The sequence below is a fragment of a genome, unplaced genomic scaffold (genome assembly GCF_019419815.1).
Source record: "Pyrus x bretschneideri cultivar Hongxiangsu unplaced genomic scaffold, Pyrus_bretschneideri_v1 Contig55, whole genome shotgun sequence".
Taxonomy (NCBI): Eukaryota; Viridiplantae; Streptophyta; class Magnoliopsida; order Rosales; family Rosaceae; genus Pyrus; species Pyrus x bretschneideri.
Genome location: NW_025999793.1, coordinates 1,915,113 through 1,927,796, shown reverse-complemented (window position 1 = coordinate 1,927,796; position 12,684 = coordinate 1,915,113). Strand labels below are relative to the sequence as shown.

The following is a 12,684-nucleotide window of genomic DNA, read 5'->3' as shown; positions in this document are numbered from 1 at the left end:
AAATACATGTTTATGCTTGCAATATGATTTGATTACTTCTAATTACGTTTCATAAGTTGTGAATTCAATTTACTTATCTATGTGATTGACAACTTATTTATGTATGTTTATTGAGAGTGCACGCTTAATTTTCATGCATGAATATGACGCTAGAATATAAGTGAGTTTCACCTAATAGTTATGAACTTATATTCACAAGTAGTGGAGGTTGCTTATAAACAATCGCGTTAAGTAAATTCTTGGCATAAGTTTCATGCAATCATAGTAACAAGTGCTTCGTCAATGCTTATGGTTTTCATAGAACGTAATGATTCTTGCTTGTATCTCTATTATGCAATCATGTAGGGGACTTGTGGGGAATGTTTTGGGTTGTCGTATGCAATCATCCAATTCAATAACGTTAGGAAAATCTGAGGGTTAATTAGTGCAATTCACGGTTAATCTGGGGCGTTGAGAATTCATGGTTTATTGAAAAGCAATTAGAAATCGTTTTGTGTGCAAGTGTAACATGTGTGGAGATGAACCCCTTAGCTAGCTTCCCATCCATTCATTTCCGTCAAATTCGTATTTACAATTTGTTTTCTTTACAATCTGTCCATTTTAGTTTAATTTCGTCAAAACCTCAATCCCCCCCCATATTTTGTTTAGTCTTAGTCTTAATCTATCTTATTTTGAGTTTTGCATTCTTTGAGTCTAGTATAGTGTTTTAAACTTGTTTTTACGTTTTTGAGTCAAATCCAAGTGATTAACAATCCCTCCTAATCCCCGGTCCAGAACGATCCCTACTTACATTCTTCACTACAATTGACAAAAAGAGGGTTTAATTTGTGTGCGTATAATTCTCGCATCAAATATTGAAAAAGTTAAGGGGTATTTTTATCTTAAAATTTTATAATTTTTGTGTTCCACGGGACGGAACGATTTGTTTTAAGGGGGAAGGTGGAACGAAAATTTAACCCAGTTTCGTTTCGTGGAACAACATGTTCTACATAATTTAGCGCATCAAACATAAGACGAAACACCTCCGTCCCATTTCGTTCTGTTCCACTCTATTCCGTTCCATCCCACATACCAAACGCGCCCTTACACATCCGAGTCTCCCAGACTCCGTCTCTTGTGCCAACCTAAAAAGAAAGAAAAAGAGTTCGGCGTGGCAGGAATGATCGTTATCAAATCCTTGCCTGACCCGCTTAACATTTTGATCGTGCGGTCAAAATCACATCTCTCTCGAACAATACACAACACATACCCCACAAACAGAAACGGAAAAACCCTAGCTACCAATCTGCCCCACGGTTCCAGTGACCCAGAGTGCCCTCCCCTCCCCCCCTCTCTCTCGACTGGTGGCAGTACCGGCTCTATGTCGCGACGAGACAGTCGGGATTCCGACTCCAGACGACACCGTTCCAGGTTTGACAGAGAACCCAGGTATTAAATTGGGGGCTTAATTGGGTTTAACGATTTAATGCGTTCAGATTGAGCTACTGTCGCAATAGATGTAGCATTTTCGTGAGTTCTGAATTCGTATGAAATTTGATGGTAATAACAAAATTGATTGATCTGTATATCAATACATATGAGAGTAATGTAGAACATAGCGATTTCTCGTGGTATTTAATATTTAATTGAAACAAAATGTTAATTCAAGCAGGTAGATTGTGTGCTTTGTTAAAAAAAAATGTTAATTTAGGACTAATGTTTCATTTTTGTGAGCATTTGATTGAAAGATTCTATCTTTATGTCGAATGTCATTGCCTAAGTAGCTTAATTTACGTTTTGAAAGGTAATTTTGAAGTTAATCGTCTCCAGTATATGTTTGCAACATGGTTATAATCTTATAGAAATAGTTTGTTTTTAAGTAGAATCCTACAGTTAATGATTGTCACTGGTTGCCTCAGTCCCAAGAGGTCCCGGAGGGGTGAGAAAGATGAAAAAGACAGAATCGCCAGCAAAGGTAATTTAGAAAGTGCGAAGCAGAGTGACCAGGATCAGAAGCACCGCCCGAGGCTGCAAGATACATTGCCACTTGAATCTACATTAGCACCCGACTCAAAGGTGGAAAATGGGGATTCCAGAAAAGAATCCGATAAGAACCCCAGTGGACATCATGAAGGAACCAAGCACTCCACTAATCCATCTGAAATACCCCGGTCTCAATCTTATTTTCAGGTAGTGTATAGATTTATGAATATCATCAACTTGTTATTCATTTCATACATGATGATGAACTAATCTCTTGCACTCAATTTAGCTTAGTGATAATGTGGATTTTCTTGTAAAATACCACTGCCGAATATATTTTAGCCTGGTGATAATTTAGTTACTAACGTGCAATTGGTGTTAATGATTTTCTGGGCTGTGTCTAACCTCTGAGCCTATGACACTGCATGTCTTCTGTAGTTAATGTGTATTACATAGTGTGTATTCTGTAGGAACTGCCATATGGTCTCATCCACAAACTTCCATTGTTCAATGCATATTGTTCGTCAGTATAGAACAATATTAGCAGACTTGTACATTGTTCACTTCCATTTGTCGATGGTTTTACACGTCAGCAGGTTGTAGCAGTACATAGTAATTACTCTTGAATTTATGGTATGGTATTAAGGGTTAACTTCTACATCAAAAGCAAGATATTTCTTATTAGATAAATAGACAGCAGTGCACAAGAAAATGTGGTGATTTAATCATGTTTTGTTCCCTTGTTATGACGAAATACAGTATTGGATTTAAAGTCGAAGCTAATTGTTATGCATCCGTACATGCAAGTGATTAAAGTTTGAAATGAAACACTTTCTCCTATTCTTATTATTGTGCATTGGAATGAGTTCAAACATGCTTAAGTCTTATTTCCACTTTGATTTGAAATTGCTCAGCTAAGAACCTACTCTGTTGAGTTTACTTATGTTTTTGCTATTCAGTGTATGCAAACCTTTTTACTGGGCTGATGTAGCGGGATTCTTGATCTGCCGCATTCCTTCAAGTGGTCCTTGTATATAACAATATTAGGCTTGCCTGTGCATGTCTATTGTCTTGTAGCAGCACGATGAGCGTGGTAATGCTGGGAAAGTTGTTCGAAGCTCTGGTCGTGGTTCAACTGCTGGTGAGGTTCCTTGTCATAATTCATCATTTGATTATTAATCACTGTTCTTTTTATGCACTATAAATTAAACATCTCACTAAAAAAGCAAAGGATAAAAGCCTTTTGCGTGCCTGTCATTTTTTCACATAATCTATATGGCATGTAATACTTGAATACCATTTACTGTGGGTACAATGTAATTTACTTTTCCTGTTCTGCTTTAGAGCGTGGATCGTGGAGGGATCCAAAGGATAGGCATGATGATAGGACAGTGAGCAAGACAACAACTAATGATTCACGGTCAAGAAATGAGAAAGCTAAGGGGGGTGAAAACAGGAACTGGCGCCATGATGGGTTCTTTGAAATGGAGGCTGATCCACCATCAGCAAGGAAAAGACCTGCATTCAGGGAGAAGAAGATTCCTGTCGAGTCTGATAATGCTGACAAGACAGCAGCAGAGACTGCAAAGTCAAGCCATCCTGACCCTTCCATGGAAGGAAGCAGAAAAAAGGAGGAAAGAGGGCACAACCCACGCCACACGGATAGATCTGAGAAGCAATTTGCAGGAGAGAGGGGGTCTTACCGAAGAGATGCACCACCGGGTGTCTTTCCTTCGAGAGAGAGGTACACTGGTGGTGCTGCCCGGAACAACAGAGGAAGAGATAGATTCAGTGGGAGACAAGGGTATAATTCTAGTATGGGTCGTGCTGAGAAATGGACGCATGATTTGTATAACGAGGCTAATAGGAGTCCAACGCCGAAAAATGAAGAGGATCAAATTGCAAAGGTGGAAGCACTTTTGGCTTCGTAGGATCGGATCTGCATGCTGATGGCAATAGGTATTTTTTCTGCAGAACACTGTCTATTGTGTCTTTAAGCGTCTCTTTTGCATGTTTAACGTAATTAAGATATTCGCTTGCTTTTTTGTAAACCTGATTGCTGATATAAGTATCGAAAACTTTTTAAAACATTCCCATCATACGAGTAGTTTTATTTTACCACGAACATGTGTGTAGATCTAGCGGGATCTCTCTGCCTTTTGGCCGCAGCAGGTTGAAATTGCTTCCTGCCGAGAGAATGTCAGCTGCCTAAACATTTGCATAACTGATGGCGATGAGTTTGCCATTTGAGGTTTCCTTCTGTTGATACACTTGCTTCCATCCTGTTGATCCTTTTGCTTTTGGTGGTCCGAATGCGATGTTCATCCTCATTGGCCATTGTCTTGTCAATCAAACTATCGGCACCGGCCGACGTAGCTAGGGTTTTTAGTGTTAGTACCATACTACGCACGTTTATATAAACAAAGTCAAATGCGTCACTTGCCAATGAAATAAACTAAGTTTTTGTCCATATGTTCTCGTTTGATTGACATAAGACGCCATGTAAGTTGTTTTCGTGGGTTGCAGTCCATTAACTCAGTAGTTCAGCTATGTTAACGTATTTTGTATCCGTGTATTGTCATAAAAATTTACAACCGTGCCGTCAACAAAAACCGCCACCCAGGGGAGATGGCCCATAAAATCCGACCTGTGTGGGAGGTGCCTATCGTTATGGTAAACAATATTTAGTTGCTTCTCATTAAAAAAAAAAAAAAAAATTTGTAATGTATGATTTCTATTTTGCATCTAATTAAATAAATATAATTGATGCATGAAAAATTGCATGCTTTGACGAAAACAGAAAGCAACATTGCATGAGAACATGTCATATAAACCAATTGCTCCACAATCGTCCTCCAATAAAGGGTTGCACTTAAAGTGACCATCACGATCCACCAAAAGGGCTAATGTTGACAGCCTAAATAATACCTGATGCGATTCATCACATAGTAATTGATGCTGGTGTCTCCTCTCTCGTGAACTATTTATGTGGTTTGTCAAATAATGAGTTCTACATGCGAGAGGAGTACTAGCATCATTTACTATGAGATTAACCACAAATCACATCATGACTTATTTTCTAAGTTTGCCCCTTGCAATGGTTTGGAGTCGGCTACAACCCTCCTTCCTTCCTTGTCCCTCTACTCATTCTCTTCACCATTTACCCGCACCTACATCTTCCCCATCTATCCAACCATTATTTTGTGAGCAACCTTCCATGCTCTAATGGAATGCCATTCTCAAACCCATTTATATGCGCCCTCTTTGGGATAGATTGATGGGTTTGAGTCAGGCTTGTGATTGTGGTGGGTCGAAATCGCCTTCTACCAATTATTTTCACGGTGACCGTGCCCCCTCCCTCCCTAAATGTTGTAGTGGCTGAGCCGCCTTCCTTATATTAAATTCGAGTTGGAGGCACCCTCCAAGGCCCATGACTGTTGCAGATCTAGCTTGATTCAGTGATGGTTATGGATCCATGACTAGATTTGTTAGGGGTGGCATTTTTAGTGGGTCTATCAAACCAACCCACTCGATATGAATTGGATTGGGTTGGTTTATAAACATTAACAATTTATTTATGAGTTAAAACTTGATCATTTGTTTAATAAGTGAGTTAGGTTAGGTTGAAGTATTATTTAACTCAATTGAAACTAACTCAGAGTTATAATAATTTTCATTTTTATTTAACAAACGATATTATCTATCCTAACTAATAACACTGCACCTAAAAATAAAAAAGAAATCAATTAAATCAACTCGCGGAAACCGCACAATCCATTCTGCGTGAAAGGACTTAAGTTGGGTTGGTTTGCCCATTTTCGCAAGGACAAAGCAATCCCAGTGCTCACCCGTTTACTAGTCTCTTCCCAGATTTTCCTGCACTGCTGAAGCAAATACAACATGAGTGGCGCCAATAACGGTACTCTCTCTCTCTCCCTCTCTCCCTCTCTCCAATCTGTTTGGTATCTGAGAAAATCTAACCTCATACAACTTTCTCAGCAAGCAAACAAACATGACACAATTAAATCTTTCAGATCCCCATACTCTCAATTGTAATCTTTCTCCCTCTCTCTACAGATGCCACTTCGCCTTCCTTCCTCTCCGACAAATCGGCCAGGATCTTCGTAGCCGGCCACCGCGGCCTCGTCGGCTCCGCCATCGTCCGCAAGCTCCAAGCCCTAGGCTTCACCAACCTTGTCCTCCGCACCCACGCCGAGCTCGACCTCACCCGCCAAGCCGACGTCGAGTCCTTCTTCGCCGCCGAGAAACCCCGATTCGTGATCCTCGCTGCCGCTAAAGTCGGCGGCATTCACGCCAACAACACCTACCCGGCGGATTTCATCGCCGTCAATCTCCAGATCCAGACCAACGTCATCGATGCCGCCTACCGATTCGGAGTCAAGAAGCTCTTGTTCCTCGGCTCCTCCTGCATTTACCCCAAATTCGCTCCTCAGCCCATCCCGGAGAACGCATTGCTGACGGGCCCGCTCGAGCCCACGAACGAGTGGTACGCCATTGCCAAGATCGCCGGGATCAAGATGTGCCAGGCGTATCGGATTCAGTACAATTGGGATGCAATTTCTGGGATGCCCACCAATTTGTACGGGCCGCATGATAACTTTCACCCCGAAAATTCGCACGTTTTGCCGGCACTGATGAGGCGGTTTCATGAGGCAAAGGTGAAGCGTGCAGAGGAGGTGGTGGTGTGGGGGACCGGAAGCCCCTTGAGGGAGTTTTTGCATGTCGATGATTTGGCGGATGGGGTGGTGTTCATGATGGAGAGTTACAGTGGGTTGGAGCATGTCAATGTGGGGAGTGGCAAGGAAGTGACTATCAAGGAGTTGGCTGAACTTGTCAAGGAGGTTGTTGGGTTCGAGGGACGGCTTGTCTGGGACTCTACTAAGCCGGATGGAACTCCGAGGAAGCTCATGGATAGCTCGAAGCTCGCAGGCTTGGGATGGACACCGAAGATCTCGCTGAAAGACGGGCTTGTTGATACTTATAGCTGGTACTTGGAGAATGTCAAGCAGTGATAATGCAGGTGATTCCATTGCATTGGTTTTCGTTTTTGTTATCGTCCTTAAATTGTTATTGTTCTTAGTTACATGTAAAATGAGGAGCCCGGCCTACCTTGGATGTTGATTCTGTATCGATTATGTCGAATAAGTTATCTGTGCATTAGTTGTTACTAGAACCAAGTGAGCTATTTGTTTTTACAGATTAAACCATTTTAGATAATTGAATATATATGTTCAATAAAATCTTCTTGTTAGTAAGATTCCCAAAGTAGCAGTAGACTTCATTATCTTTTTAGTTAAGCGGTTTGATCTTCTTCTTTGCATCGATTTGGTTCTCTACCCTCCCTCTTTCCTTATCTTCCGAAGCTTCCTATCTGTGCCCCTACGTTTGCAATGATTTAGTTCCCGTTTGAGAGACTTGAGTAGGGTAACCTCAAAACCTCAAGGTGTCCACTTCTTTAACCGAAATGCCCTTCAAAAATTGGTCATATGCTGTCAACTTTTGTAAGTCATATCACACAAAGTGAAGTTCTTTGTGTGATGATTGAAAATTCAAGGGTCAAGGACCAAATGAGGTGTTCGATTAACACGGACACCCACAGCAGAAACTAAGCTCCATTGTAGGTTTAAGAGATGAAAAGAAGTGGACAACGTAGTCAGTTAGCCTCCAACTCAGGCATGCCTGATTTGTAACCTTTGATCTAGGCTCTCGCTCGCTCACTTGAGCTTTCAACACATTCAGTAACTCTTGGGGTATTTAATTCTCAGTCCCAGTACACAAATAACTGGAGAACCATGGTGGCATAGCGTACATTTTGAATTGCACAAATAAACCTATTTTATATGCTATTTATACATGCATTCATAGTGAAAAGTTCTTACATGCGACACGTTCCTCACGCTGCAAGAAAAACGTGGCATTGCCTGTCATGTTTAAGAATTGTTCTGCACATAATTAGGTGTGCGTAAACATTAACTTGTACTAATCTAGAGAAGACCTCTTATAGCTAGCCCTAATTTACATGCAGCAGTAGAGTTAATTCTAGCCAGCTTAAGGGGAAAATATACTGTCACCACAGGCACATCTCCACACCTGTGGACGGTACTCGTTCTCTTCCAATACCATTGCTCGGATAGATACTTGAACGGGCATGCAAGGCTCGCACTCGTTACATTTTGAATGACAAGTAGCCGGATACGACCCTCTCGTTTCCTTTTTAACAATCCCTTTCCCTTTAGACACCCCGTGGTCATTCGGTGTTGGCATCCCGACAGCCTAACACAGAATTCAGAAAACGAGATGATAAAAACAGAAAATTAGAGTTCATAATTTAATTAGAAAAGAGTGTCGGATGAAGTACTCACCGGCGAAGGTGATGGAGACGGTGATGGAGAGGTAGCTAAGTTGCTGGACTGAACCAGTCGAGAAGAAATGAGCACGGTGAGCAAGAGGGCAAACAGAAGTTTTCTAGGATTTGCTGCTGCTTGCATTTTTCCTTCTGTTTGAGGCAATGCTCTGTTTGGCTTGGTATAAAAGCTGTTTTCTTCCCCTTTGTTCAATTAAATTGAAAATTCTGAAATGGTCTGGTACATGAAGGTGCAGGTGAGAGTATGCGACCAATGTTGTTGCAGTGGTTGAAAATTAGGGTAAGATTCTGAAGTAGTCAAGGTGCTCCTCACGTGTTAGTTAAGGGAGAATATGATCATCTTGCAAGGGTGGTCACGTGTGTATGACACCATCAAGATGTTAGCAGAAATAAAAGGCTTTTTGTTTTTGTTTGGAAAATGATTTATGCACGTTACGTGCTCTTGTTTAATCAAAGGGCCAAAAATTAAGATGAGTGTGCATGTGAAGAAATATTGGATGTGATAATTTTCCTTTAGTTCATGTGCCCCTTGAGCTTGATCCAAATCTAATTTTACCCTTAACTTGCAACTGTGTAACTTTGCTACCTTCGTTCTTTCATTTCGTGTCTCAAGTTAAACCCATTTCGTCACGTTGGTCAGAAAATCGTTCACGATTTTTCTGACCAAATAACGGAATGTAGTAACATGAGACCTAATTTTGTATTCTCAAGTTAATGCCAATACTTACAAGAACCCAAAACTCACACTTTTGGGGAGCTTGAAGGGGAAAAAGAAAACGGATAATAAACAGTTTTAGGTGTATCAAAATTACAGAAAAATTAATTATGGTCTGCAGACCGTTTGGCTACTTGGACCGGCATTAACGGACTTTCGGGCATTAACACCTACGGAAGCAAGAAGAGATCTATCTGACCTGAATATCTTCTATATCAGTTAGAGTGTTCTCAGTTGACCTCTTGTTCGGTAAGTTCACCACCAACTGACCACATGCTCCACTTATATCTCGACCCATTTCCTTGCGAACTGTTGTTCGAACGCCGTATGTGCCTCGTAGAATTTTCTGGAAGTTCGTTACTTTGTTTTCATTACTGGTTGTGAATTTACTCAGAATACCAATTGGATTAAAAGGTATTAAATTAATGACCTGTAGGACCGCAAACAGCAAATGCAAAGATTATTTTGGAGATATATATATATATGATACGCAGACACACAAAAGAGACTGAAGTTCCTCATATGCTGCAGGTTCATAGATTAGAACTCACCACTTGAAATGTCTCTAGCAATTTTCCGAGTTGGTGTGCATGTTGCTCTTCATCATTCACTCCATCAAGCATTATGTACTCAATGAAGATTTTCTGCTGACTAAAGAATCAGATTGAAGGGCAATAGTGAGATTCTCTAGGAGTGTAAAACAACTGAATGAGTTTCATTGTAAAGAAATGAAGGCTAAAGAATTTACTAAACGCATGAGGTGTAACAAAACTTTACGTGCTCTTTTGATATTCTTGCAGTGTATCCATAAGCTTTACTAAAGGAAAAGCCCGAGCCGCAGGCATTATCTGACAACGAATTTCTTGGACTGGAGCATGAAGTGAAACTGCTAAGTTCAGACCTGGAAGATCACTATGAAGCTTTTTGATAGCATGAATAATGCCGACCTACAGAAGATTAGATGAACAACTGATAGACCAGTAAGCCAAATGCTTGTAGCAATTGCGAACTACATCATTACTAATGCAACTATGATTGACCCCCACTCAACGAAAGAAGCAAAAGAGTATTACGTACTACCCAATTCACAAAGATCCACCAAATCTAAAAACTACTAAACTTCGATTATATAATCAAATAGAATAGCATGAGAAAGTTAATAAGATCCACCATATCTGAATGTTTTGGCAGATAAAAGATCTTAGACAAAATGGTAGTTTTCGACGCCTACCGTCGACACAGTAATTTTCTTTGGCGACAAGTGAAATGGTGATCCAGTCATGACATGAATCGCTTCCACTAAGGAACCATAGTTATTCAACGGTTCTCCCATTCCCTGACAGAATACACAAAATCAAAGAGTTCAACATTCAACGGTTCCCATATTTCCTCCATATCTATATCATTCAATAACAATCACAAATGAAGTAAAGAAAAAACAATTACCATGAACACAATATTGCGTATAGGCGAAATGCGAGAAGCATGAACCAATTGCTCCACAATCTCCCCCGATGTCAGATTGCTCTTAAACCCCATACTCCCGGTAGCACAGAAAGTACAACCCATTTTGCAACCAACCTATACACATCAACATAAACATTCAGTACCAGAAATTTCGACACGAAAACAAAAAATTTCAAAACTTTGATACCTGAGATGATACACACAAGGTGGACCTAGGACCACCAAGGCGGGGCTTGCCGTCATACTTTCCCAAGCGGCTGTCATATCGCATAATCACAGCCTCCACAAGAGCCCCATTCTAACAAAAATAAAATAATGTGAGAATTTTTTTCACAGCGGCACTTTATCAAACAGTTTGTGTGGAGCGTAAGAAATTGGGCAAACCTGGAGTTTTATGAGGAGCTTGGTGGTGAGTTGGTCTGAGGACTCCATGACCTTGTGGACGGAGGAGGTTAGGGTTTTGAATTTGGAGGTCAGGAGAGGGTACGCTGCCGAGGGCAAAGATGGAATTTGGTCGAATTGGGCATCGGGGTTTTGGATCACCCGCTTCCATATGTAGGGGATCAAGCTGGGCTTGACCCCGGAATTTTCCAATTCCGATTTCAGCTCTCCGGCGTCGAAGATTGATCGAAACGCCGTCGTATTTCGCGCGCTTTGCATAGTTTTGAATGCTGGTTTGGGTGTTGCGGCAACGGAATCGGAGTGTGGCTTATGGCTCTGTTGGGAAATCATCCGTCGGGGAAGGAAACCGTGGAAGAGCGTCTGAAAAAAAAAAAATTAAAACGACGTCAGGTTGCCCCTTGTGTGAAAGTTTATGGCCCAATCAGAAAATAAAAAAAGATTTACCTGTACTTCCAGGAGAAATTCTAAGGTCCGGAAATCGAATGACTCATTTCATACGGCACAAAGAAAAAAGGATTTTGATTATAAATAGTGTTTGAAATTTACCTTCACCATTAAGATGGTTCTTAAAATTAAAAATTAATCAATGTAGTATTTGAAAATAGTTATAGCAAATCAATGTGGTTCTTCCGTCACAATTGTTCAAAACTCCGTTAAATGCTGATGTGTCACATAAATCGGTCCCACAAGATTTACGGGGTTTTATCACAAATGATCCCTGAAATTGACTCACACCATCAAGATGATCCCTAAAATTGACCCACACCATCAAGATGGTTACTAAAATGAAAAATTGATGAATGTAGTATTTGACAATAGGTGTCGCAAATCAATATGATCCGCAACAATAGAATTAATTGAAAAGTTATCTAAATACCTTTTTGCACAATAGAATTTTTTTTCTTATAGTAAGACTTATTCCGAAGAGATATCCCTTTCATAAATTCTCAAAGGCACAATGCTTAACCAAGGCCTAAGAGGAGGTTTGGAGATAGTTTTCAAACAATAATAGACGCACCTTGGTTATAACCTCATTATCTCAAGGCAGACCTCGTCGTTCTTTAAGTCATCAGACCACCAGAGAAACGCCGAACAAGCTCTACAAGATTAAGGTTGTCAGGATGTTGATTGCTTAAATGTTAACGGTAATGTCCCAGAAGTCGTTACCAATCAGCCAAGTCGTCATCAAAGGTGATCTCGATCCAGGTTGAATTCGATGAAATGTGTCAAAGTGTGTAATGATGGCTATATTGAGAATTTTTTTTTTCAAAGAATAGATAGATAATGAGGTAATGTGGACTGGATCGGAAGTGATTGAAGGATTGGGTTATTGGGTTCACAACTTTTTATTAATCATTAAATTACTAAAACTATTTGTAATTTTTTTAAATTTAATTAGACTTGTTTGATCCATTTGTGTGTCATATTAACACATAACAGAATATCTGACAGAATTGTGACGGAATGACTACATTGATTTGGGACACTTACTTGCGAGACTACATTGATTGATTTTCAATTTTAGAAACCATTTTGATGTTGTAGGTCAATTTCAAAAACCATTTTGATGTCGCGTGCCAATTTCAAGGACCATTTGTGAGGAAAAAAAAAAAAGACTTATGGGACCCATTTATATGCCACATCAGTACTTAATGAAATTTTTAATAGAATTGTGACAGAAAAACCACATTGATTTGCGACACCTATTTTCAGGGGGTACATTGATTGATTTTCAATTTCAGAGACCATATTG

General features: G+C 40.2%; 4 protein-coding genes across 8 annotated transcripts; 2 read left to right on the top strand and 2 right to left on the bottom strand.

Annotated features, from left to right (window-relative positions):
• Positions 1 to 1,154: 1,154 nt before the first annotated feature.
• Positions 1,155 to 4,056, top strand: LOC125471019 (serine/arginine repetitive matrix protein 1). Its single transcript, XM_048570871.1, has 4 exons — positions 1,155 to 1,428; positions 1,899 to 2,169; positions 3,043 to 3,103; positions 3,307 to 4,056. Exons 1-4 carry the CDS (start codon positions 1,160 to 1,162, stop codon positions 3,891 to 3,893), a joined length of 1,188 nt encoding a protein of 395 aa, XP_048426828.1. The 5' UTR covers positions 1,155 to 1,159; the 3' UTR covers positions 3,894 to 4,056.
• A 1,668-nt stretch (positions 4,057 to 5,724) lies between these two features.
• LOC103964461 (putative GDP-L-fucose synthase 2) lies at positions 5,725 to 10,107 on the top strand. Of its 4 annotated transcripts, XR_007253314.1 has the most exons (4): positions 5,725 to 5,881; positions 6,040 to 7,003; positions 9,594 to 9,739; positions 9,863 to 10,107. XR_007253314.1 is itself a non-coding variant. In XM_048570819.1 (3 exons), exons 1-2 carry the CDS (start codon positions 5,863 to 5,865, stop codon positions 6,993 to 6,995), a joined length of 975 nt encoding a protein of 324 aa, XP_048426776.1. In that variant the 5' UTR covers positions 5,725 to 5,862; the 3' UTR covers positions 6,996 to 7,003; positions 9,863 to 10,107. The 4 variants fall into 4 exon arrangements, 3 of the variants coding, with proteins under 3 accessions (XP_048426776.1, XP_048426777.1, XP_009375669.2); XM_048570819.1 differs by lacking the exon at positions 9,594 to 9,739; XM_048570820.1 differs by lacking the exons at positions 9,594 to 9,739; positions 9,863 to 10,107 and adding an exon at positions 8,578 to 8,806.
• On the bottom strand, positions 7,718 to 8,482 carry LOC108868467 (EPIDERMAL PATTERNING FACTOR-like protein 6). Its single transcript, XM_018651699.2, has 2 exons — positions 8,346 to 8,482; positions 7,718 to 8,256 (listed from the first exon to the last, which is right to left on the bottom strand). Exons 1-2 carry the CDS (start codon positions 8,469 to 8,471, stop codon positions 8,032 to 8,034), a joined length of 351 nt encoding a protein of 116 aa, XP_018507215.2. The 5' UTR covers positions 8,472 to 8,482; the 3' UTR covers positions 7,718 to 8,031.
• Positions 8,432 to 11,346, bottom strand: LOC125470974 (dual-specificity RNA methyltransferase RlmN). 2 transcript variants are annotated; one of them, XM_048570818.1, is made up of 8 exons: positions 10,914 to 11,345; positions 10,717 to 10,827; positions 10,509 to 10,643; positions 10,294 to 10,398; positions 9,840 to 10,009; positions 9,614 to 9,713; positions 9,262 to 9,492; positions 8,432 to 8,564 (listed from the first exon to the last, which is right to left on the bottom strand). In XM_048570818.1, exons 1-8 carry the CDS (start codon positions 11,259 to 11,261, stop codon positions 8,541 to 8,543), a joined length of 1,224 nt encoding a protein of 407 aa, XP_048426775.1. In that variant the 5' UTR covers positions 11,262 to 11,345; the 3' UTR covers positions 8,432 to 8,540. The 2 variants fall into 2 exon arrangements, with proteins under 2 accessions (XP_048426775.1, XP_048426774.1); XM_048570817.1 differs by having other exon boundaries at positions 8,502 to 8,635; positions 10,914 to 11,346.
• Positions 11,347 to 12,684: the final 1,338 nt, after the last annotated feature.